Below are 25,700 nucleotides of genomic sequence, written 5' to 3' on the forward strand. Positions count from 1 at the left end.
GCTGGAACCATACCTGGCATCACCACGAAGGAGCCCTGGGGCTCCATGGCCACGAGGCAGGCGCTGAGGATGGACGGGGAGTCGGCGGCCGAGATGCCACACATGCGGCAAACCTCCTTGAGCTGTTTGCTGATTGTCTGCAGGGAACACTCCCCCAGGAGGATGCTCCAGTCTGCAAGACAAAGGCATCGTGCTAGGACAGAGCCAGCCCTCCCCTGGAACAGCACACACTCAGAACACCTGGCACTCCCCTGGCCCTGCATGCTGGGTGCTCAGGAGTCCCTGCAGTGTGCCACTCTGTGGCAGTCTGGTGGGGTTTGCTTGTTCAATAACCTTTCCTGTAAGAATTTTTTGTTTAGTGCTGTTTAATTTGAGGAAGCAGAATTGAATCCTGTCTGTGTTCCTGTCTCAGGGTAACTGTTGGTCAGAGCTCCTCCTGACATGTGATGGGGCCCATGACTTCGCCTGGAAGGCGACAGCAACAAGGCTGGTGAAGGGACTGGAGCACAAGTCCAGTCCCTGTATGGGGCAAGGCTGAGGGAGCTGGGGGTGTTTAGTCTGGAGAAGGGGAGGCTCAGAGGTGACCTCAGCACTGTCTGGAACTGCCTGAAGGGAAGTTCTGGCCAGGTGGGGGTTGGTCTCTTCTCCCAGGCACTCAGCAATAGGACAAGGGGGCACGATGGGCTCAAGCTCTGCCAGGGGAAATTGAAGTTGGAGAGCAGAAAAAAATTCTTTCCAGAGGGAGTGCTCAGGCATTGGAATGGGCTGCCCAGAGAGGGGGTGGATTCCCCATTCCTGGAGGGTTTTCAGCTGAGCTTGGCCGTGGCACTGAGTGCCATGATCTGGTAAAGGGACTGGAGTTGGCCCAAGGGTTGGACTTGATGATCTCTGAGGTCTTTCCCAACCCAATCCATTCTATGACTCTGTGTATCTGTGCCAATCCTACACCACAGGAGGCAGTAATGCCAAAGCCAGGGCACACACAGGCTAAGTGCTTATCAAACCAGCACAGGAACTCAGTGCTAGGGGAGCACTGTAGCCTGCTCTCCTGCAGGCCATGCTGCCATGGCCCAGTAGGTACCAGTCTGGAGGATCAGAGTGATTCTTCTGCCAGGTACTTTACACTCACATCCACCTGGGCAAGTGGTCATCGGTGTGAAGACAATCATAAACTTCTGAGGAGACCCACCTGGCCAGTTTGGGTATCTGCCTTCCCAACCATGTTTACCCTCAGTAAAGTGGATCTAATAACCAACAGCTTATCCTGTCTGTGATAGAATTTGGTGTATCTTGTTTAACTTGTTGTAAAGGCACTGCTTTAAGGAGCAGAGAGATAGGACTTTGGAATGTTAAGCTAAATTCACTCAATCTAATGCCATTGCATGATGGCAAAGTGCAGGTGATGCAAAACTGTGAGGAATGGCTGAGTTCCCTTCCCTGGAAGTGTTCAAAGGCTCTGTGAATGTGGGGACATGGGTCAGTGGTGGCTTTGGCAGTGCTGGGGGAACAGTTGGTCTCTGTGATCTCAGAGGGCTTTTCCAGCCCTAAGGATTCTCTGGTTCTGTGATGATCACTCACAGTTTTTTAGTTTTAAATGTTACTGAAGAGCTCTGAGTCCCTCTGCACCCTGGGGCCACATCTGCAGTGCACAGCCCCAGGAGTGGCAGCAGTGCCCTGCCCACCTTTGAGCTCCCCGTGGCCCAGCCGGCCCAGCCGCCCGATCACGACTCTCCAGGGCAGGGATGTCATCTGCACAATGCCAATGCACCACTCCCAGAGCTTCTGCAGCCCCATCTTCCGGGCAGACAGCTTGCTCCTCCTTGACCTGCAGGTTGAGGGAGGGGAAAAAAGAGAGAGAAGAGAATCAAGAACCATATTCAGATGTCCGTCCTCTGTAATTATGTCACTGCTTGCCCTCTACAGGAGTTTAGAGTTCTGTGCAGTCCCTCACAACTTTAACTGCTCAAAAGAGGAAAAAACATGTGTCTGCTTCCAGTACTGTTACTACAGCGACATCAAGAAGTGTCAAACTGCTGAGCAACACACCAGGTGTCCTTCAAGGTACAACAGTTGCAAAACAAGTTGTAAAACAAGTGTAACTCAGTAACTGTTTCCCCTGCAGATTCTGAATTAGCAATGTGCTGACTGAAACGTCATCCCTGTAACATCACCATGCTCTCACAGGAGGGGAAGGGATGTGTGTGAGGGCTGCCATGGCCCACCATACCTGCTGGGCACGTCGATGTTGATGATGCAGGTCTCCAGCAGCTCCCCGTGCAGGTCGGTGCAGGACGCCAGGAGCCAGCGCTGGTCGTGGGACAGGCAGTACCCCACGAACAGCACGTTGTATTTCTGACTGGCCTCTCCAAAGGTTTCTCCCAGCTCTGTCTGTTTGTCTTTGATGGGTGCCAGGATGAAAGGAGGTGAGTACAGCTGGATTGGGCTGGGCCTCTGCAACAGAGACAACACAATCATCAGCAGGGAGATCAGAAAGCATTTATCACAAGTAACACACACACTGGCAGTGAGTACAGAGAAAAGCAAGCTTGAGACTGTAAATAAGTTCAAGGCATTCCTAGTCAAGAGGGAGAGTGGGAAAAGGGGGGTTATAGACAATTCATTGCTGCCAGTTAAAATTCATGCACTTCAAATCTTATCAAAAGACTTCTTTTTATGTACAGGTATAAAACCAGTCCTTGGACCAGTCTGTGAACAGGCAGGAGTTTAAACCTCCTCAGCTGCCAGATGCTCCTGTCCCTGTCCCATCTTTGAGGCCCTTGGCTGGATTTGCTCCAGCACATCTGTGCTTGTTGCTCTGAGGAGCCCAGAGCCAGAGCAGAACCAGCACTTCCCTGGCTGCACCTTCCCAACATCCATCATGTCCACCAGGACCTCCAGGTCTTCTTCTGCAAAGCTGCTTCCCACATGGTCCCCCCCCAAGCCATCTGTAACTCCTCTGTGGAGAACAAACAGGAGGGGCCTGCTTCATAATTAAGAAATGGTCAGGATGTTTTCTTAATTTTTCAGCAAAGTTTGGGAGTCTGCAGTGCAGACTGAGAGCAAATGCATGTAAAATGCAAAGAGTAGAGATTTGATTAACTAATTATGCTAAATGCAAGCAAGCTCATGAAAACATTTTCCTCTCTTTTGGTGTCTTTTCCATGTTCAGGAAATTAAACATGAAATGCAAAGTGCAAATTAATCAGCTCAGAGGAAATTTAAGTGATGGTGTTTTCTTAGAGACATGAAGGGATGTCGTGTTTCTGCTCCTGTGCCTTCCTAGAACTGTCCCAGCCTGGCAGGAGAGGAATTAACCCAGCCTGGCAGGGGAGCAGGAACAGCAGTTAAAGGGAGGGAGATGCTCACAGGAGTCTTGCAAATTTAATACCCTTCCCCTCACACCCAAACACCTTCAAGTGTGACTGTTGTAACTCTCTGTAAACCCATCCTGCTGCACAGACACCTCTGGAGGAGGCAGAGGAGGGACTGGGAAAGGGAGGTGGTGCCTGGGGTCAGGCTGCTCTCAGGAATTCTCAGTGAGAGATTATGGATTCATGGGAGCAGTGGAACGTGCCAATAGGTTGGGTGTGGGATGATCTTGCAAGTGGGTTTTAAACCCAACAAGCAGGTCTTTATCCCAAGGTAAGTGCTTTGAGTGTTTACTGTCTATTAAATCTAAATAAAATATTCATCATTATCTTTCAAAGAATGCTAAACATTCAGAGAAAGTAGGATGGATTGTCCTTCTTTTGAAATCCTTGAAATTCCAGAAACAAGGCTGGAATATTTACACTTTAAAAACAGATGAAAGATAAGCCCATCCAAAGAGGGGGATTTCTCCATTACCTCAGGGAATTAATACACCATCTGTAATTAGGCACAGGAACTTATCTCATATATATGCATATATATGTGTACAGAAATACAGGCTGCACATAAACTCTTGGTGGAGCTCTAGAGACTGAAACCACAAACAACTCAGAATCTCAAGTAATGATGTACATTTTCTCTTCTTTCACACTGATCTTTAACCTTTTACTTTATGACTCAAAGCCAGAAGCTTAAAACGTTTTGAAAGCAAGAGTCTGATGTTTTTCTCACTATTGTCTACTTAGCATTAGCTTGCCTTTTCTCTTTATATTATCCTTGTCTGATGTACCTTAAAAAAATCCTCCTGCAGGTATTTTCTCTACTCCTGTTTTGGTATTTGAGGAAAGTGGTTATGGTTTATCAGCAGACTTTCATTCCCTTGCCCCCAGTACCAACCTCTGGATTTTTGAGGGTCATCTCAATGCTGGCAGCTGGCCCAAAGCCCGTGAGGGACTTGATGTGGATCTGGGTGGGCAGGGGCCTCCTGCACTGGCAGTACACGGAGAACGCCAAGGACTTCAAGTGCTGGATGTAGAAAACCTGCTCATCCTTCATTGTCTGCAGCATGTACTGGCAAGGCACAATCTGGGGAATTCACACACACAAGAAAAGAGGATTGAAAGGCTTCCAAGAGCTGCTCATTAACATCAAACCAGATTCACACATTCATTAGTCACTAAGCACACTTGGTGACACTCCATTATTTGCATCCCAGCCCCTGTCAGGGCTGTGCTCCTCGGGCAGCACTGGCTGCATTCCCTGGGGCAAAACTGCTGCTCCCATTATGAGACACTGAATTTTAACCTTTTGAATCCTCAGTCCCAAACCAAACTCCTGTATCCAAATGCCTTGAATTGTTTTAAAACTGTTATTCTGCCCAACATCTTCATCTGCAGGTGGCAGAGCTGCACAGTCTGCTCTGCCCAGGCAGCTCTGACTCCACGGCCTGTGCTGAGGAGCAGGAACTGTGTGCTGGGAACGGGCACTGTGGTGTCACTCTCAGAGAAGAGTGTGGAGAGCACAATTAAGATTCTGTTGTAATGATTTGTGTGGTTGTTTCTCCTATTCAATTTGGTAATCACTGGAAGCTCAGTAAGCTTATGCTGCTGCTCAGCTTTATTTGTTTCAGAGAGTCACGTGAAGCAGCACAAGTGGATTCCCACGTTCAAGCAGCTACAGGAAGATTTGCCTGTGAGATGAGTTTGGTGTTTGAGACCCAACTGCACAACCAGAACAGGAAGGAGAAATGGCACAGAAGTAAACAAAGCATGACAGAAGTCAAGTTTTCAGTTCAAATCCTTTTTAAAATTGGAATCAATTCCCTGCAACCTCATTGTTTTTATTGTACAAGTCCCACACGTGGCTGTGGAAATGTCTCTCCTTTTACAGTGAGATCTTTGGAGCAGAAACCATCACTCCAAACATTTATGTTGCAGCCAACACTACAAGACCCAAACAGATTCTTTCAACAAATATTTTCAGTAGTAATAAAACTTAAGTATCACAAAACTTTTACTACTTTATGGTTCTTGCTTGAACCATCAGAACTTTGGCAGCACATTCTGTTACTAAATGTGACTGTTTTTAAAAGACAGCTTTCTCCAAGAATTCCAGAAGTTGGGCTTTCCCCTCTGTGCAGGAACTGTAATAAAGCTGCAAACATTTGGGTTGGATTTGTTTTGAAGTAACAGCATATTTGGGTATGCTCTGGTACAGCTGTGAGAACACAGTGCTGGGAACTGGATCACGTTACCCTTTATTTACAGAAACCTGCTGTTTTGACTTAAACTGGCAAAATACTTTGAGGAACAAAGAGCAAATGCCCAGCAAACAAACAAGTATGGAGGAGAAGAGTCAGTCCATTGCTTGTCTGATACAGCCTCAGATCCAGTGTTGAGGAGACATCACAAAAACTTCCAAATTTTCTTTTATAATTTGAAATGCTTCTAAGCCAAGGTGAGCACACCTGAACAAGGCCCACAGGAACCCTTCCCACTGCTCCCTGCCTGTGCTGCACATGGGCAGGCACAGCCTGTGCCCTCTGGCCTCCCATTCTCCCCACATTTATTCAGCCTCTGGCAACACAGGCAAGGCTGGGCAAGAGGCCAAGTGCTGCTTCTGGCTGCACAAATTCAATTCTTAAGTAATTCCACAGTAAGTAACTATTATTATATGCCAAGTTACATGGTAAATTATTTTTAAGCAGCAGATAATAACAATACAATAGTTATATTATGCATTAAACGTCTGGTTTCACATATTTCTTTTGGATTAAGCAGTATAAATCATGGGAATATAAACACCAAACAACTCAACATGCAAAGCAATCAAAGGAGCAAGTGGACAGTTTTGGCAATGGCAACTCAAGTTGCAACTGAAATAATTGCAATCCCTCTCCAGGAAGCACCGAGCACAAAGGACTGCAAGAGCCATGAGACAGATTTGACTCAGGAACACTGTGGCTGCTTTAAATTAATTTCTCCATCAAAACAAAAGCAGGAATTTTGGTTTTATACACACACTTGTCCTGCCAAGAAAACAACTTGCAAATGTCACCTAAACATTATATATTCTCTCCCACTTTGTGTCTTTCAGTGTGCTGTGACAGAGGGACTGAGCAGACACAGAGGGAGCATTACCTGGAGAATGAAAGAACTCCTCATATTCTCGGGCAAGGTGTCCAACATTTCCGTGTAGCATCTCATGAGGCTCAGGAGCCAGAAGTTGGCCGAGGCAGACTCCTCCTCTGCAGTGTAGGTGAAGGGGTCCACCATGTAGATGACCACGGCGGGGGGGTAGGCGTTGCTGTCGGCCGCCTCCGGCTCCGTGGGGACGCCGATCCGCTCCCGCTCGGGAACGCTGCACACACACAAGGCCCAGGAACGGGGTTAGGCACTGCCTTTCTGTGACACCCTGCAAGGCTGAGGCAGGCAGGGGGGGAAGGAAAGTGCTGAGGAATTCTCATGTCCAGAAGCAAAACTAAAATCCATGACAAGAGCGACTGACGTGGCTTTTACTCACTGCAGCTCTTAATCCAAAGTACCTGGGTTTAATTATGTACTAAAGATACCATAAAGTCTGACATAATCTCATTTAATGTAATCAGAATAGATTATGTCTGAAGATTATGGGAAAGTTGACTACTACTAGCTCTGTGAGTTTTCCTCTCATGTAGGGGCATGCCTGGGTTTGGTGCAGTTTAGGGTTTGCTTTTGGGAGAAGTGGAAGGAGGACTTGGGAACTGAGAAGACCAAAGCCACATTCATGGAGCCTGAAGTCCTGATCAGCTACAGGGAAGGTTCCAGTGCTAATGGAAGGAGCAACTGAACATTTTTCACTTGGTGAAATGCTCCTCCAGTGCCTCACCATGAGCAGGAGGCTCAACATCTGTAAGTGATCAAAGCAGCTCAGTTTGTCAGAAGCTGCAGCAGCTGCTCAGAGGGTGTTTTGCAGAGATCAGTGAACAGATGGCTCAAGGACAACCCCAACTACAACAGGATGTGGGCTTTTGCCTCCACATGCAGGAGCTCCACAACACACACCATGACTATTAGCAATATGCATTATTATGGGAGTAATGAAAAACATGTTCCTCAGGACTTGCATATGATGTTAAAAACCTTTCCCAAATTTTTATGTTTGATGGATGGCTGTTTATCATGAAGTCTTTAAAACAGTTGTGTTGCTAAAATTTGTTTTAAAGTAACAGGACTCCAATTCTGTTTCCTGACCTCAGAGTGTACCTGCCTGCAAAACCACATCTGCAATGCAAGAAAATTAGGGAAAAAAATATCCATGGCTTGTATTTTGCATCTTTTAATGTTCCAGGTGTGATGGAGCAAGAGGCATCCAGCTCCTTGGGATATCCTGCAGTGCCTGACACAGGGAGGCCAAGCCAGCAGGTATGGCACAGAACCTGAGACTTGTCTCTGGTGCTGCAAAGACAGACCAGGTGGGGGATCCCAGAGACCTGACATTGATGTCCATGCAACTGAACCAGGCTTGGACTCTTGTAACAAAAAAGGGGAGGCTGTTTTTCCAACCCCCTTTATCAGTGGCTGCTACAAACCAACCCAAAGGGCCCTGCTCCCCTTGCTCCTGCCCAGCCGAGCTGCACCTGCCAGAGGGGCCTCTCCCTTTGCACAAGGCCTAAAGGCCCTGAGCTGTATGAAAGCAGGACCGTGGGTGTGAAGAGGAGCACTGTGTGGGCACGTCAGTCACTCACCCTTCCTGCGCCTCTTGCTGCTGCTGCGGCAGGTTCTGCCCCGGCTCCGTGTCCCCCGAGCTGCCCTGGGAACGCTCTGCCACGCTGCCCCCCGCGCTGCTGCCTTGCCCCGGGGCGGCACTGCCGCTGAACCCCGGCGTGGAGGAGCTGGGGGGCACCTGGGCAGCGCCGGGGGTGCCGGAGGGCGCCGAGAGCTGCGGCACGGAGGAGCTGGCGGAGGAGGCGCTGGTGGTGCCGGTGCCAGGCGTGGAGCCGAAGGAGCTGCCCGTCCCAGCAGAGACACACGAGGGGTTGGAGGCAGCAGGGGCAGTGCTCCCAGCAGCTGCCGGTGCCTGGCTGGCTGGAGCAGGTGGCTGGTACTTGGGGGGCAGCAGGAGGCTGCTGTCCAGCTGCAGCGTGGCCAAGTAAGGTGCTGCAAAGGCATAGGCAGAGGAGAGGGCATTAGTGACAGTCACAGCAGAGAAACCTGCAGCAAGTCAGACGTTTTCTGTGCTTTTAGAATATTCTACGAGTCTACAAGTGCTAATGGATAGAATCTCCACTATAGATGATTGCTGTGGAATCCACTCTTCAGGGCTTCAGCTTGAACTGATATGAATCAAATGCCTTTAAAAGCAGGGATGACTTTCCAGAGCTCTGTGACTCCAGACTGCCACTGACATGTCATGATCTCTGGCCAGCTTGTGTTTTAATAACAGTGTTACACAGGGCTCAGCTTTGCAGTCTAGGACAGGTTATCTCTGTCAGGCTGAAAACCTGGAAGTTGTTTTTACCTGAGCTACAGTAATGGCAAACTTTAACAGAGCTATTTCTGCTCCTCAGTATCAGAATAAGAGATATCACAGTGATCACTTTATTATTTATTTATTGTCAGAGGTGGCAAATCAGTAGTGGAGAAGTTTCCAATGCTGCCCTGCCAGGTGCCTCAGGTGTGCCCTGAACAGCCCAATTCCTCACCTGGCTATGCCTTGAACAGCCCAATTCCCCTCCCTGGCTGTGTCCTGAACAGCTGACACTATTGGCCAATGGTATTCCATACCATATTCCATCATCTCAAAATATAAAAGCCACAGTAGAAGGAGTTTCCCAGTTGCCATCATGGTTGCAGTCCTGGGAGGATGTGCTGCTGCTGGGGTGCTGTGCTGGGCCTTGGCTGCTGCCACTGCTACTTCACATTTTGTTTGAGTTCAGGGAACTAGAAACATTTTATTGTTATTCTTTCTGTTCCTTGCTAAGTGTCTTTTGGGGTGCTTTATAGATGCAGAGTAATGAGATCTGTCTTCAGTGAGAAGCAGAAAATTGTTATATCTAACTTGTCTAAGTGTGTGTTACATTGTAGTTTTCTTATAATTTTCTCTTTTCTCTAAAAACATATATAATTAGTTTAAGTTTAAACCTGTTTTGAGTTTCCAATTATTTTCCTTTCTCTGTTTTCTCAGCTGGAGGGAGAGATAGACTGACACTCTGTATTGGGCAGTTGGCATTTTGTCAGCTCAACCCAAGACACGCCCTAGTCCCACCCCAGCCCTTCCCACTCCAGCCCTGCTCACCCCAGCCCCAGGCCTGCCCACCCCCAGCCCAGCCCTGCTCACCCCAGCCCCAGCCCTGCTCACCCCAGCCCCAGCTCTGCCCACCCCCAGCCCCAGCTCTGCCCACCCCCAGCCCAGCCCAGCCTCACCCCAGCCCTGCCCACCCCCAGCCCAGCCCTGCCCAGCCTCACCCCAGCCCTGCCCACCCCCAGCCCAGCCCTGCCCACCCCAGCCCTTCCCACCCCAGCCCTTCCCACCCCACCCCAGCCCTGCCCAGCCTCACCCCAGGCCTTCCCACCCCACCCCAGCCCTGCCCAGCCTCACCCCAGCCCTGCCCACCCCACCCCAGCCCTGCCCACCCCAGCTCAGCCCTGCCCACCCCACCCCAGCCCTGCCCACCCCAGCTCTGCCCAGCCTCACCCCAGCCCTGCCCACCCCAGCCCTGCCCTGCCCACCCCACCCCAGCCCTGCCCACCCCACCCCAGCCCTGCCCAGCCTCACCCCAGCCCTGCCCACCCCAGCCCTGCCCACCCCAGCTCAGCCCTGCCCACCCCAGCCCAGCCCTGCCCACCCCAGCCCCAGACTCACCGAGGTGCTGGCGGCACACCTGGGCGTAGAGCCGGAGCCTGGAATGATTGTCGCTGTCCTCGGAGCCCCAGGGCTGGCCCGGCCACTCTCCCCCCGGCTCTGGCGGCAGCGTGGGCGCCGCGCTCCGGCCCACCCGCACGATCCCGTCACGCAGCACTTTGCAGATGGGCTTGTGCTGGCCCAGCCTGCACATCTGGGGAGGGAGGGAGGGAGGAGAAACCTTGTAGGGACATGCCAAGCACCTGCTTGGAGCCTAAGCCCTTCATTCCCAGCACACAGTTTTATAAATGTATTTAAATAAAAAAATCTACCTTCATCTGTTGACTTGAATTACAGCAAGACTAAGGAATCTCAGATACTGGGCAGTGCAGCACAGAATCACAGAATCACAGACTATTCTGAGCTGGAAGGGACCCACAAGGATCATCGAGTCCAACTCTTAAGTCAATGGCCCACAGAGGGGATTGAACCCACGACCTTGGCATTATTACAACCAGGTTTTAACCAACTGAGCTCATCTCAGTGTCCTACCTGCATGCTAAAAAAATTAATGGTTTCAGGCCAGCTTAACAATTATGATAAAGTGGCTCTTTAGTCTGCCCCTTGCTCTTTAGGCTTGGTTGTGCCATCACTGTGAGGCTGCAGCTGCATTAATGCCACTGCTACATCCTCTGTGTGCTGCAAAGAGCAGATGCCAACACAGACCCCAAAATGCCCAGAGAATTACAGTGCAATCAATCAGTTAGACAGCACTGCTGGGCTCTGAAAGTGCAGAAAGCCCTCAAAATGAGAGAAATCCTCCTTCAAATAGTTGTTACTTTAAAAAACATGGCTGTGTCCCAGTGAACATGCACTAGAGCAGACGTGACACTGAGGAAGGAATAACTCAGGGGGGTTCCTCTTCCCAACCTCATATACAGCACTCAAGTCCCTGAAGAAAGTTTTGGCTCCGTCGAGCAAGGCCTCGTTATCCGGACACACCACGATGTAGGCGACATCCCGATGGCCCCCGTAGGGGTCCAGCAAGAGCCTCTCCCAGAAGGGCAAGGAGAAGGGAGAGATTGTCAGGAAGTCCTTGTCATAGCCCACGAGTAACGTTGGGATGGGGAGAGGCTCAGGAGATTCCTCAGAGCCTTCAAAGAGAGGAAAAAACAAAGGAAAAGTGTTAAAATAACTAAAACTGCAGCAGGTCCCAGCAAGTGGTTCTTCCACAGGAATACTGGAAATCCCTAATCCTTTGCCATGTGGAAATGTGTATCAAGGCAGTGCCATCCCTGATAAACCATTTTCTCACACAGTCTTTCTTGAAAAGAATATTCAACAAAGGAGAAGAAAGATTTATACTGTACTTGAGAAATGTCATAAAATCCCAGTTCAGTTGGCCAAAGTGGAGGGAGCTGATCCAAGCACCACTTAAACTTTCCTAGAAAGCTGCAATAAAACATCTTCCAGTGTACTCTAAACAACAGGCATTGCCCTTTCTGAGGCTTCATGTCCTGGCTTTCCTTTGTCATATCCATAACCACAGCTCACAAGTTCACTCACAAGCAATAAGAGGAGTACACAAAATCTGATCTTACAGTTTTTCATCCACCTCAACCTGCTTGTGCAATATTACTTAGGTACATTTATTTCCAGGTAAATAATGCCACACAAGGTTATCACAATTCCAGAAACTGCCTCCTGCCCCTCTCCACAGGGTGTGCTCCAAGCACTTGCTGTCCCCATGGAGAGGATTATTACCCAGTGCAACAGGGTGTCTGCCAGACACTGAGCTCAGTGGAAGAAATACTGCTGACAATGTCAAGCTAAAATATACCCAGTAGTTTCTGCAGAATATAATTCAACTTTATTAAAAAGTTCAGTAAAATTCACTGACTCTCCATCAAAGGCTCTGCTCTGTACTCTGTGGGAATTTCAGTTTTATTCTCTGGTAACAATTGGCAAATCCTAACTCTTAAATTTACAAATGCTGGGAAAATTATTAGAAGTACTCCAGCACTGCAGCTTTAGACAGGAACTGGAGTTACCCCCATTTTTCCCAGGTCCCAAGGAAAGCAGCAACATCTCAAATACCAGCAGAGAGGAAATAAAGCAAAGCATGATGGAGCTGTAGTTATAAACCTAAACAAAACAGCATTGGTTAAGCCAGAAATAAATTTTCAGGCAAGAAATACAGATTTAAACGTCAGACATTATTCTGCAAAAGTGCACATACAAAACTGGTTTGTAATTTGGATTTTCCAGAAGTATCACTTAGAAAAAAACTTCTTATTAAGACTATGGGAAGCCGTAGAACAAACAAACCTCCATGTGGAGAAAGTACCCCCAGTTTTTGTGGATTTGCACAGCTCCCACTGCCCCTCTTCCCATGAGGCTGGGGTTGATTTTAGCAGCTCCCTCTGCTCGTGTTATGTCTACACCAGGTTGCTTTAGTCTGAGCCCAACCCCACACTCAGATGTGGGGCCTGAGCCTCACCCTCCACTTCTGCTCTCTGTAGATGTTCATTAGTCTGGAAGGGCAAAACCTTCACCACGGTGTTCAAGATGTGCTTCAAATGCTTCTTCAGGCACTTCAAAGCCATGTGAAGAGCCCCACCATGACCCCAAGCTCTATGATGAGCCCCTTTCCAACATTTCCAGAAGAAAGAGCCCATTCCTAGGAAACCCCACTTTGACTGTAACCATTGGCACAGCCCACAGTGTACGTACCGTAGGTTCCCCGCCCTGCCATCTTATGGAACTGCTGCCAGGTGAGTGGTCCCTGCACGTGCTGGATGTTCTCCCAGGTCCTTCCCGTTCTCTTCTTCTGGATGGCATCCTGGAGGAAGGGCTGGAGCGAGAGCAGCATGCGCACCACGTCCTGGGAGGAGAGCATGCTGATGTCCAGCACTGCAAGGACAAGGAGCAGCCATCACTTCGGGGACGGTCACCAGTGACTCTTTAGAGGGGACAACCCTTCCTGTGTATTGTGCCTTCCTACTGCTCTGCACACTGCCCATGGAATTTGGACAAGTCTAATTAGCTGGAGGGCATTTAATGTGGTACTTTCTGAAACATTGCTGCAATGAAGCTGTCACCATGGTGTGTACACACCTTCCAGCACTTCTGCTGCCCAGCTCAGTCCACAAGATGTCAGAGCATCTTTGAACAGGAATATATTTAATTATAAAATATTTTTTTCCCTTGACACTTTTTTCCCCTTTTCCCCCTAACACTCACATGCAGACCAATTCTTTCTGCTGACTGCTTTTACCCTTCTCCAAAAAGAAAAAAAGGATCTTAACTCTTCCTTCCCCCAAATACCTGAATCTGCTTTAGATTTGTGAACTTCCACACAGACTGTTTCACAATTTAGGCCACAAAGTCTAAGGACAACTGGACTATTGATACTTCAGATGTCATTTATAAAGCCTTCAGAAATCCACTTTATTTCTAGCACATTCTTAGGCCTGTCATTTCCCACAAAAAGACTAAGTGGGTCACGACTGGCAAGTGTCAGACAAACTCAGAGATCAAAGGAAGGGCCATGCCCCGTACCGTTGCTGTGAGGCCAGGAGTGGACAGTGGCACTTCTCACGAGGGCCTCGTCCACCTTGCCCCCGATGAGGTTGTCCACGTACTGCCGGCCCTGCTCCAGGGCATTGAAACACTCCACCCAGGAGTCGTTGCTGTCAGCCTGCAGCCGGTCGTAGCTCCAGCTGGCGCAGGGCAGTGCCTGCCGGTTGTTGGAGGACATGTAGTCCAGGCAGCTCAGCGACGTGAAGGGCTGCGTGTGCTGGTTCTGCAGCAGCAGCAGGAGACTCATGGGGGGCTCCTGGCTCCTCCTGCCCCCCTCGCCCACCTGCGCCATCAGGTTGCTCTGACAGACCATGAGCCGCCTCTCCGCGGCCTGGCCGATGTCCGAGGTCTTGCCGAAGATGTCGAGCTCGTCCTCGATGAAGAGCCCGGCATTGTAGCCCAGCTTGCGGTTGATGATGGCGCTGAAGCCGCAGGTGCAGCGATACTGGTCCTCGTTGGACGAGTCGGGGATGTACAGCCCCACGTCGGCGCCCTTGATGTTCATGTTGCAGGCGCAGATGCAGCAGCTGTCGAAGTTCCTGTCCTTGAAGATGTTGAGCACGGAGTCGGAGAGGATCAGGGTGACGTACAGGCTGTGCGCCTCAGGGATGGGCTGCACCGTGCCCGGCTCCACCGAGTTCAGCGGCCGCGTGGTGGAGGGTGTGGAGGCGGGGGAGCCCTGGTCGGTGCTGTCGTACTTGACGGAGCCCTGGGCGCTGGCGGTGCCACCGCCCCGCGGCGTGCGCGGTGTCCTCGGGGTGCGTGGGGTGGGCACGGAGAAGCGCGGCGTGGCCGGGGACGGCAGCACCCCCGCGCCGCTGTTGCTGGCGGGCGCCGCGCTGTTGAGCGTCACCGGCGTGCTCATCTGCGGCGTGCTCATCTGCAGGTAGTCCTGGTCTGCCAGGCTGCCCACGCTGGGCACGTTGCTGCGGGGACACAGGGGGACAGCGTCACACCCCAGGGAACAGTGTCACACCCCAGGGAACAGCATCAAACCCCAGAGGAACAGTGTCATGCCCAGGGGAACAGCGTCACACCCCAAGGGAACAGCGTCATACCCCAGGGAACAGCGTCACACCCCAAGGGAACAGCATCATACCCCAGGGAACAGCGTCACACCCCAGGGAACAGTATCACATCCCAGGGAACAGTGTCACACACCAAGGGGACAGCGTCACACTCCAGGGGAACAGTGTCACATTCCAGGGGAACAGTGTCACACTCCAGGGGAACAGCGTCACACCCCAAGGGAACAGCGTCACACCCCAAGGGAACAGCGTCATACCCCAGGGAACAGTGTCACACCCCAGGGGAACAGCGTCACACCCCAAGGGAACAGCGTCATACCCCAGGGAAGAGCATCACACCCCAGGGAACAGTATCACATCCCAGGGAACAGTGTCACACACCAAGGGGACAGCGTCACACTCCAGGGGAACAGTGTCACACTCCAGGGGAACAGCGTCACACCCCAAGGGAACAGCATCACACCCCAGGGAACAGCATCACACCCCAGGGAACAGCATCAAACCCCAGAGGAACAGTGTCATGCCCAGGGGAACAGCATCACACCCCAAGGGAACAGCGTCACACCCCTGGGAACAGTGTCATACCCCAGAACAGCATCACACCCCAGGGAACAGTGTCACACCCCAGGGAACAGCGTCACACCCCAGGGAACAGCATCACACCCCAAGGGAACAGTGTCACACTCCTGGGAACAGTGTCACACCCCAGGGAATAGTGTCACACCCCAAGGGAACAGTGTCACACCCTGGGGAACAGCGTCACACCCCCCAGCAAACCACTCCTCTGGGGGCACTGAGTTGGTCAGAATGCATTTTTAAGTACAAGGAGATGGTGAAAACTGAGTGACTTGGTGAAATGTAGCAAAGAACACTCTGCCCATAACCTTTACCTCTGGCTCTCTACAGAACTTGCAATTGTCACCACTGTTTCTTATCATCGTGGTAACAGGTATCACCCCAGGCATGCACCCTCTTAAGGGTTACTCCCATGACCTAAAACTCAATGCTCTTGAGAATAATCTCCAGATAAAATACCTAATTAAGACTTATATTATTTGTAAATCTTTTAGGAAAAAGAGAGAATTGCAGTTGTTATTTTAAACACTGTGATGAGTGGAAATGAGAAAAGCATTTCAGAGGCATAGAAATGTTAGTTTGTTTTGGAAATTATCCCTTTAAAGAGCTGTCAGAAGTCATGCTGTGGCACTGACACACCGTATCACCTCACAGGGACACACAGCTGGTAACAGTTTGTCCAGTTCTAGAAATGCAAACCCTCCTTGGGGATTCCACAGTCCACAGCACAATGGGACACCTTCCATTACAAACTCTTAGCCCAGTAAAGCTCAGGATCATATCTTTGGGTCATCTCCATTCACAACTGGCTCTCGTTACTCTATTTTGTCATTTTCTGCCAAATTCAAGTGACCACAGAACAGTTTGTACATTCCCATGGGATCTCTCTTCAATTGCAATGACCCCTTTCAAGAAACAGGTGACATGGGACCAGTCAAAGAAGATGACCTTTACTTTTTCCTTCCCCAGTCTCACTTTTCTTGCCATGTGTTCATTATACATCAGGGCAAGGAAAGAGCATAAGAGCTCAATGAGTCTCTGGATAAAGGAGGGGAAACAGGATTTTTCCATATTTATTTGCTCTTACAGTGTATTTCAGGTGTTACTGACTATCATTTGAATGCTCACATTAATGACTTGAAAGGAAAACAGTGAAGACCTTATTCCTTACAATCATTTTATTACCCTGAGCTGATGTGTGTCCAGCTCAGAGCAGGAGAGGGGAAAATAATGACCCAAGGCTGAAGGAGTTGTGGAGCTGAAGCACAGAGTGCCTCAGACTAATAAGAAAAGGTGACCTAGAAACCTTGATTGGCAATCACCACTCTGTCGGAAGCCTGCAGCAATAATCCTCACTCTAATTGGATTACATTGAAAATGAAAGGGGTTTTTTCCCCAACAAATACCTGAAATTAATAACCAGCTCAGGTCTGGTGCATCAGTTACTATTATGAAAAAACCTGAGAATTAAATTGCTCCCCAGGCACTGCATCAAGGGTTTACAATTTCATCTTTGCAATTCTTTTGAGAACACTGAAGGATCCTTTGGGGCTGCAAAAGGACTGATTTAAAGGATTTACAGACTGATTTAAAGATACAGACTACTTCCTCCAGAAATGAAGAAGTGCAGCAGGAGACCTTTGTACTATTGTTCTGCCTTTTAAGAGGTTTTATTAATTTAATGGTGCAAATTCTTGCTAGCTTTCAAAACCTCTAGCAACGAATTTCCTCCATAAAAACATGGCTAATTTCTGAGAACTGAGTGAGGAATACAAGCCTTGAAAATTAATGGCAGTGTCTCCTTACAGGCCACAGCACTCTTGTACTTGGCATTTTTTATTTTGGTGTTCAAAAGGACAGGACATCACAGGACATGGACAATGTCTGTGTGGTCACAGCTCTCAGGTCACCCCTTAGGGGACACACAGGGGCTCAAAAGAGCCCACTGAGAACACAGGGGGGAGCTCTCACAGCCCCACTTAACACTTTCAGAGTCCTCAGAAGACAAACTGGAATTCTCAGGATGAGAGATCATCAGCCTGGAGCTCAAACTGACACCCATGTACCAAGCAGAAGGCAGCCTGACTGGGCTGGAGAGCTGGACATGGAAATGGGAAGGGACAGGGGTGAGAGGTTCAGTGCATTCACTCTATCTCCCAACACTTCTGTTTATGCCAAATCACAGCATTTTCCTGTATCAGGATTTGCCATTAATTCAGGTCCCTGTGCTTTAGAAGCACTCAGAGTGCAGTGGACACTGAGACACCCCTGACTGCCAAAAGCTGGGTTTAAATCACATGGTCCTGCCATGAGAGCTGCCTTGACCTCAGACAATGACAAATCTGAAGAAAGAAAGGAAAGCAAGGAGGGAAGGAGAGGAGAGGAGAGGAGAGGAGAGGAGAGGAGAGGAGAGGAGAGGAGAGGAGAGGAGAGGAGAGGAGAGGAGAGGAGAGGAGAGGAGAGGAGAGGAGAGGAGAGGAGAGGAGAGGAGAGGAGAGGAGAGGAGAGGAGAGGAGAGGAGAGGAGAGGAGAGGAGAGGAGAGGAGAGGAGAGGAGAGGAGAGGAGAGGAGAGGAGAGGAGAGGAGAGGAGAGGAGAGGAGAGGAGAGGAGAGGAGAGGAGAGGAGAGGAGAGGAGAGGAGAGGAGAGGAGAGGAGAGGAGAGGAGAGGAGAGGAGAGGAGAGGAGGTCCTTCTGCAGGTTAAAGCTCTGCTAACACCCACAACCACTCCAGGTAAGCAGTGCTGGTAGGCCTGGGCTGGACCAGTCCTTGCCAGGGCTCTGCACTCACTTGTAGCCGTCACGGATGAAAGAGGCTGCGGGCGGCAGGGGCAGCTGCTCGATCTTCGGAGGCACAGCCCACGAGGGCCTGAAGATGCAGCTGTCTGGGACCTTCAGAGGTAGGAGGCACTGGCTGGGCAGGATCTTCAGGGGAGCAAACAGGGAGGAGCCCACGAAAGGTTGAAATGATGGAACTTTGTGCACATACGAAAAATCCTGTAACATCCAAGTGGCAGTGGTTACACCAACATGGCCAGGCTGGTCCTTAGAGATTTATTTTTCATTAAAAACCATTGCACTGTTTGAACCCTCTACAACTGTTCTTTTTCCCCCCCAAATTAAGTATATTTGTTCATGCTACAGAACATTCAAGAGCAGTTCCTTCAAGGAAACTCAGCTGAGGCTCCCTGTCATCCCGAGATGCTGCACCTCTTAATGGCAGGAGGTTCACAATTGCAGTGGGCTCGTTTAAGACAAGCCATGTCTGAAACATGAGGAGTTCACTATGAAATTTTCACACTATCCTTCACACTAACTTTAAGCACCTAATTTAGGCACTTAGAAGATTGATTTTGCAAGACCTCTGTCCTGACAATTAGTCAGAGTGTGAAGAAACCTGAGGTGCCTTGAGGCAGCCTCGGAATAACCCCACGGTTGGGATTAATATAATTTTAGTAATAACAGTCGACACTGCACATGCCAATTATTAAATATAAATAGAGGATTAAATAAAATTATCTAAACAATCTAGTAAGCATAATATTAACTACAAACGAAGATCAGTCAAGCTGGGCTTTCATTGACTGTCACTTTTGCTTGCAGAGAGTGATGACAAGAACTTCAGCCAGAGTTTCTAGAGCTATTCCAAGTCGCTTTCAGAACACAACTAGTCCTTTAGAGGCACTACTGCAAAGTAAAAATCAGTATTAAAACAGTAACAGCAATTAACACCTCCTTAGATCTTTCCATTTTTCCCCTGTGCCTTGTCAAGCGTTGAGAGATGAGGAATGTGTGGATTTCTGTCTCCAGCTGCACAAGGAATCTACTTCCATGTCCTCAACATGAGCAGCAATGGGTTGAGTGCTTGTTCCCCCCACTGGTGTGTATGAGCAGGTGGGACACACTCAAAAGCAAGTCAACTGCAGTTGGAAATGTTCTCAGGCAGAAGTAAAACATGTATTTTAATACTCCTACAATGGTTGTGAGGGAGATTAAAATATCTTCAGAATCAATGATGCCCTAAAATCAGCTCCCGCTCCAAACCTTTCAGCTCAAATTCCAACAGAGATTTTCTCTCCAGGCCCAAGTGATCCTATTCTTAAGCAAACAGTTCACTGCACGAGCAGGAGAGAAAACCCAGGAAGGTCTTTGGCAAGGCAAAGTCTTGGAAACTTCACAAAAATCTTATTTCAGACTTCTGTGATGGCACAGAGACTGGCAGAGACACGAACTAGATGTGGTAGCTGGACAGCAGCACAGCTGTCCTGCAGCTCTGAGCAGAGGCCTTTTCCCAACGTGCCTCCAAGGGAGGAGCTCAGCATGGAAGGAAGAAGAGACCCTGCAGTGCCAAAGCAGAGCATGTGTCTGGTGTCCAGGTGGGCACTCTGATAACTCACTGCCTCCCTCCCACCTCTGTGAAGCCCCTTCTCAACAGAACTGGTGGTACAAGCTCTGCCAGCTCAGCCCTGGGAAGGAGTTGGGAATTCCGGGCTCTGACCAGACTCTGCACCGTAACATGGAGACACAGCCCTGGAATGCACAGGCTGTCCTGCTTCCTGCCCCAGGACAAACCAAAAACTCCTGTCAAGCAGTCACCCTGTGGGTTGGCAGTGCCTCCCTTGCAGCCTGAGGGATACTGTTCCTGCCAGGCAGGAAAATGCACCAATTCCAGCTGACTACACCATCTATACTCAATGGATGCTCCCCCAGCATTCTCACATCAACACACACCCATTTCCTGTCCACGGTGCAGCCCTGTCCCAGCAATGCACACCCTTAAAACTCAGCCTTCAGCTAATCCCAACATTCCCAGGAGCACATAACAGAGGGCAGGAGGTGGTGATGGGGAGAGAAACGGCTGCTGGAATGGAAGGAAGGGGCTGTGGCAGGTTAGGGACAGGCTGGGCCTGAAGGAGAAGAATCAGGCTATAAAATCAAGGGTTGGGGACACCAGGAAGGCAGAGTTGTAGTGGGCATCTCCCTTTCACTCCCTGCATCCAAAGGAACTTGCTGCAGGACCAGGTGATGTTTAATTCTGCACAAATGTGCATTTTTAAATTCAAACCCCTCGGGCTTTATGCATGGAAATATGGTGACAACTCCTGACTAAAGTGAGGAAAATCAGCCCCAGAAGTTCAGCAAAGCAGGATACACACAAGCAGAATGACTGTATCCTCCTCTCCCTCTGATGGAACAATGACAGACAGCCCATGCACAGCTGTGCTGATGCTGAGCCCTCCATGGGATGCTATGGAGCAATGGACACATCTGGGAGGTGAGAACCAGCAGTCCCCACTCACAAACAGCTCTTTGCTCAGAAACTACAGGACCCCAGAGAGGAGGAACTAGGTCACATTACCTGACCTGTGTTATACAGAAAGTCAGATAAGAATGGTCCCATCTGGCCTTAAAACTTGGGAAGTAACATCAGCTGAAGAAGAAACAGAGCAAGTTCAACCCCTGGGCTTTCTCAGAGAGTTTCAACCCTAACCAAAAAAGGAACATTTCAGAGAGAAAAAGGCAGCCTGTCTACATTTTATCCCAGCTGGCACAGAGCAAAGGTGCTACAGAGAAATTATCTGAGGAAACACACCATTTAACAGTCACTTTGGCCCAAGGGTGATGTTGTGTCATACATGTACATTCTTTCTGTTGGACACAGGGCTCATCTCACAGACAATACAGTTTGTTTCCTGAGAACACCCAAAAACATTACAGACAAAAAATTACCAGTAGAAAACCACCTACAGTTAAAATCAGGGAAATAATTAAGTAGCTCTTTTACTAGAGAAGAATTTTTTCCCCAACTCCAGACTGTACTTTACATGGGTCCAGCTCACATTTCTAGTCTGCCACACACGTTCCATGTGACTTGTTGGTAAAAATCAAAGCAAACATAGACAAGTTTATAAAAAGTACCAAGTTTTTGGCATGTTACCTTGATTTCTTCAGGTTTAGGGCTACCTAACCCATCTTCCACCTCCATTTTGAACTCAGCAAGCTGTGTTGGAACCATGTTGACCATAGGACTCTCCATCATGCCCAAGGTAGTCACAGTCTCTGAGCTTATTCCATCTTTATAACTCATTACTGGGGAGAAAGCAGGGTGTTGTTCTAAAGAAGGTGGTGTTGGGAACATCCTTTGGAGATCTGCCACAGCTGAAGATGATGGAATAACACACTGTTAGTCATTACATTACAAATTCTCAAGGAAATTCAATAAAACAGAAGAGACCAACTCAACATTAGCTCTTATTTCATCAGTTAAAACCTGGCAAAGGTTCTGCAGACTTACTGGAGTTCTGACAGCAGCACAAACCTAGACAAAAAGTTAACTCCCAGGGGAAAATTCCAATAATTCCTAGGGATATTTTGCAAGCTTGTTGTTCAGCAGGAACAACAAACTGGTAGATGGGCAAATTCCATGTACAACTGAGCAGTAACAAATTAATGCTTCATACCAGAAGAGATGAACTGCCATCGATGCAAAGTTCACCCAGCAACTGTTTCTGAGGAGTCACAGAGAAGTTTCTTCCCTTTTCCAGGGCTGACACCAGCCCTGAATCAGGAGGCCTTTGGAATTGGTGTGCACTGAGCTGCATTTCCCCACTCCTACAGTCCCTGCAGCCTCACTTGGTCCATGGCAACACCAACATGGGCAGTCCTGCTGAAGACCCAGACCTGAGGCATCCAGAAGTGCCAAGAGGCAGAGGAAACCACACAGTTACCATTCTGCACCACAGGACACTAAGCCAGGAAAATCCCTGCATTCCTTCTCAGGAAATCAGAGCAATGGAATCATCCATTGTCTATTTTTCTCTTTAAGCAGAACAACCAGCCCAACAGAAATGCTTGTTACAGTGTAATGCAAAGACAAAGCACAGCAAAGACCTGTGTGTTCTCCCCACCTACATTCTGTTTCCTTCCACCTACCAGCTTCCATACTTATTTTGTGCAAAAATCAGCATAAATGCTGTATTTTCCTGATTTGAATTAGGACAGTTCACAGAGCCATCCATCCCTCTGGTGAGCCACTGCAACTACAGAAAGGTGAATTCTTAAATACCTTTAAATACCTTTTCTGACAGACTAAATGCCCAATCCCATTTCCATACCCAAGCTGACAGGGCACAAAGCCATTCCTGTATTCAGTAACATCTGCAGCCTAAAGATTATGGAAAATTCATGAACCAATAGATGGATTTCTGACTGGTAAACACTGTGCTGTGGAAATGCCAACTGTGCTCCAAAACTACCTGCAAAGGGCAGAGGAAAGTGATGGAATGGGAACTACACCCAGTGTGTGAATTCCCACACCACAGTGCATTTCTGTAGGGTGCTGCAGCCTCAGGAGGTGTCTCCCCTCTGCCTGAACAAAGCCACACCTCATGTGATGCTTTTGTACCCAGAGGAGACACAGCCAAGCTACTGAATCCTTTAGACAAAGTGAAGTAACTCAAACAGGTGAAACCCTCTCAAAATGGAGTTCTGTTGGTCATCACTGTCAAAGCTGAACTCCAAGTCCTTCACAGCCTGGAGCAGCAGAGTAATGAGTGGGCTATCAATTATTCCCACTCAGTCCTTTGGGTTTTTTTATTTCCCCACTTCCTCAGTCTCTGAATTTTAAAATTTTTTTTATTCTTGTCCTGATATAAGATAAATCAATGCTGAAAACAGGTCCTGTAGAATGGAAAAAACCCTCTTTTCTACTCAAATCAGGCATGGAATACAATCTCCAGGGTGGCAGCTGGATTGGTTTGCTCTGTTTTTTATGTGTTTTAGACACTGGAGAGGAAAGGTCAGAGTGAAAGGTGGTCAGCAGGAATTTCTGGTGCTGTACAAGGCATGTCAGGGCCCCACAGACACTGCTGTGCCCCCACAGTTGGTGCCAAGGCCACAGCTCCACACCAGCAGTGCAGGGTGTCTCTGACTTCCCTCACCCAGCCCCACACTGCATCATTTTCACACCTCCAGCTCACTCCACTTAGCAAAATTCTGCAGTGCAGATTCATAAAAAAGTTTAATTACAAAAAGTCCCCCAACCCTACAGCAACAGGCAACCATCATCATTCATTTTCATGTGTGTCATGCTTGAAAAAGCCTTGCATATTTTAAAAAGCTGTGGATCAACTAAACCTGGCAAAATCCAATCTCTGTGTGCTTCAAACTTCTACATTTGAGTAAATCAGCACAGCTTTTATGGGTCCATAAAACTCTGACTCATCTCCCTCACACTGGTTTTTTCTTCACCTCAATTTGTTCTCATTACCAGCTGAAGTTAATAAGAAGGCATTAAAGAATGATTTGCAGAGAGATTGGATTTCTGCTTATAGCAGCCACAAAAATCAAACCTTCTTCCTCCTCACCACTAACTAATCTGTAATTTGTAATTTGATTCGTTAGTGTTACACCAAAACTTCTCCCCTTCCTCCTCTCACACACACACATCCCTCCTACACCTCAAGAGAAATGCACCCTACATTAACAGAATCATGGCATTGTTTGGGTTGGAGAAGACCTTTGAGAACATCAAGTTCAACCATTCCTCAGCACTGCCAAGGCCACCAGTAACCCATGTCCAAGGTGCCACATCCACATGTTTTCTGAACTCTTCCAGGGATGGGGAGCCTGTGCCAGGGCTGGACAGCCCTTTCAGTGATGAACTTTTCCCTAATGTCCAACCTACACCCCTCCTTGCACAACCTGATGCTGTGCCCTCTCTTCCTGTCCATTGTTACCCGTCAGAAGAGCCCGACCCCACCTGGTCCCACCCTCCTGTCAGGTGAAAGCAATGCAGGAAACCCACAAAGCTCAAAGTTCTCATTCCCAATGGCTGTTGGCACAGGCCTTACACAAAAGGCCTTATTGTTTTAATCTGCATTTCATACAATCCCAGCATGTTAAATTTAATTCCTAAGTTCCCTGCACTCCCATGCCCTCCCTGGTCCACGTGCAGTGCCTGCACAAGCACCACTCCCACAACCACCTGCCAAGGTCTAGGACGTGCCTTCAGTTGGAACCTCATCCTTTGATTTTAATCATGCACTTCCAGATTAAACCCTGAAGGTGATTTTAGTTTTAATTTGTCAAACGCTCAATGCAATTTTCTTCCAAGACAGGCTGCACCACAATGGCCAGTTGGTAAGTCCCAGGTTTATGTTCTTTGATTTTGTTATCACAGAGCATGCTGAGTAGGAAGGGACCCAGAAGGATGATCAGTGCAGCTCCTGGCCCTGCACAGATGCCACCCTGTCCATGAGAGTGTTGTGCAAACACTTCTTGAACTGGAGAAGGATTTGTACCTGAACAGGGAGATGGTAATGGTGTAAGTGCCTGACTGAGATTAAATACTGAGCTGAGGATGGAGGGGTTGGCTTCCAAATGTAGATCTGTAACAAACCCCTGCCATACTTCCAGTCCAGGACAATAATGACAACAGGAAAGCATCTCCAGTCTCAGCAGTGAGATGAAAAGCACGTGTGTCTATCCCCAGTGTTCTCAGTAAAATCCTCTCCGTGTTTAGCACTGGCAGTTGCAGCCCCCACAGTGTGGCAGTGCTGGGCAGGGCACTGGGAGGGTGTGGGGGGCACACAGGGTGGTACTCACTGGGGGGGTACGGAACCGCCGTCCTGCTGTCCTTGCCCAGCGGCCGCTCCTCGGAGCCCGGTGGTGGCAGCTTGGAGGAGCGCAGGGCTGGGGACACGGCCTGGGGACAGAGCACAGAGAGACAGCCTGAGAGACAGCCTGGGACACACAGGGTGAGGGACAGCCTGAGAGACAGCCTGGGACACACAGGGTGAGGGACAGCCTGGGACACACAGGGTGAGGGACAGCCTGAGAGACAGCCTGGGACACACAGGGTGAGAGGCAGCCTGGGACACACAGCCTGGGACACACAGTGTGAGAGACAGCCTGGGACACACAGTGTGAGAGACAGCCTGGGACACACAGGGTGAGGGACAGCCTGGGACACACAGTGTGAGAGACAGCCTGGGACACACAGGGTGAGGGACAGCCTGGGACACACAGTGTGAGAGACAGCCTGAGAGACAGCCTGGGACACACAGGGTGAGGGACAGCCTGAGAGACTGCCTGGGACACACAGGGTGAGGGACAGCCTGGGACACACAGGGTGAGGGACAGCCTGAGAGACAGCCTGGGACACACTATGTGAGAGACAGCCTGGGACACACAGTGTGAGAGACAGTGTGAGAGACAGCCTGGGACACACAGGGTGAGGGACAGCCTGAGAGACAGCCTGGGACACACAGGGTGAGGGACAGCCTGAGAGACTGCCTGGGACACACAGTGTGAGAGACAGCCTG

The 25,700-nt window shown here is 49.2% G+C and overlaps 1 protein-coding gene across 1 annotated transcript in view; it reads right to left on the reverse strand.

Annotated features, from left to right (window-relative positions):
* Positions 1–25,700, reverse strand: part of MED13L (mediator complex subunit 13L) — a 205,707-nt gene that overhangs the window by 14,014 nt on the left and 165,993 nt on the right. Inside the window, exons 14-26 of the mRNA XM_071571766.1 lie at positions 24,982–25,081; positions 21,314–21,534; positions 18,167–18,372; positions 13,753–14,699; positions 12,925–13,104; positions 11,122–11,345; positions 10,213–10,405; positions 8,096–8,507; positions 6,510–6,729; positions 4,267–4,455; positions 2,228–2,451; positions 1,683–1,825; positions 14–172 (exon numbers count right to left, since the gene is read on the reverse strand). Coding sequence (XP_071427867.1) covers positions 14–172; positions 1,683–1,825; positions 2,228–2,451; positions 4,267–4,455; positions 6,510–6,729; positions 8,096–8,507; positions 10,213–10,405; positions 11,122–11,345; positions 12,925–13,104; positions 13,753–14,699; positions 18,167–18,372; positions 21,314–21,534; positions 24,982–25,081 — 3,418 coding nt within the window. The remainder of the gene's footprint in view (positions 1–13; positions 173–1,682; positions 1,826–2,227; positions 2,452–4,266; positions 4,456–6,509; positions 6,730–8,095; positions 8,508–10,212; positions 10,406–11,121; positions 11,346–12,924; positions 13,105–13,752; positions 14,700–18,166; positions 18,373–21,313; positions 21,535–24,981; positions 25,082–25,700) is intronic.

Source organism: Pithys albifrons, chromosome 17, assembly GCF_047495875.1.
Source record: "Pithys albifrons albifrons isolate INPA30051 chromosome 17, PitAlb_v1, whole genome shotgun sequence".
Taxonomy (NCBI): Eukaryota; Metazoa; Chordata; class Aves; order Passeriformes; family Thamnophilidae; genus Pithys; species Pithys albifrons.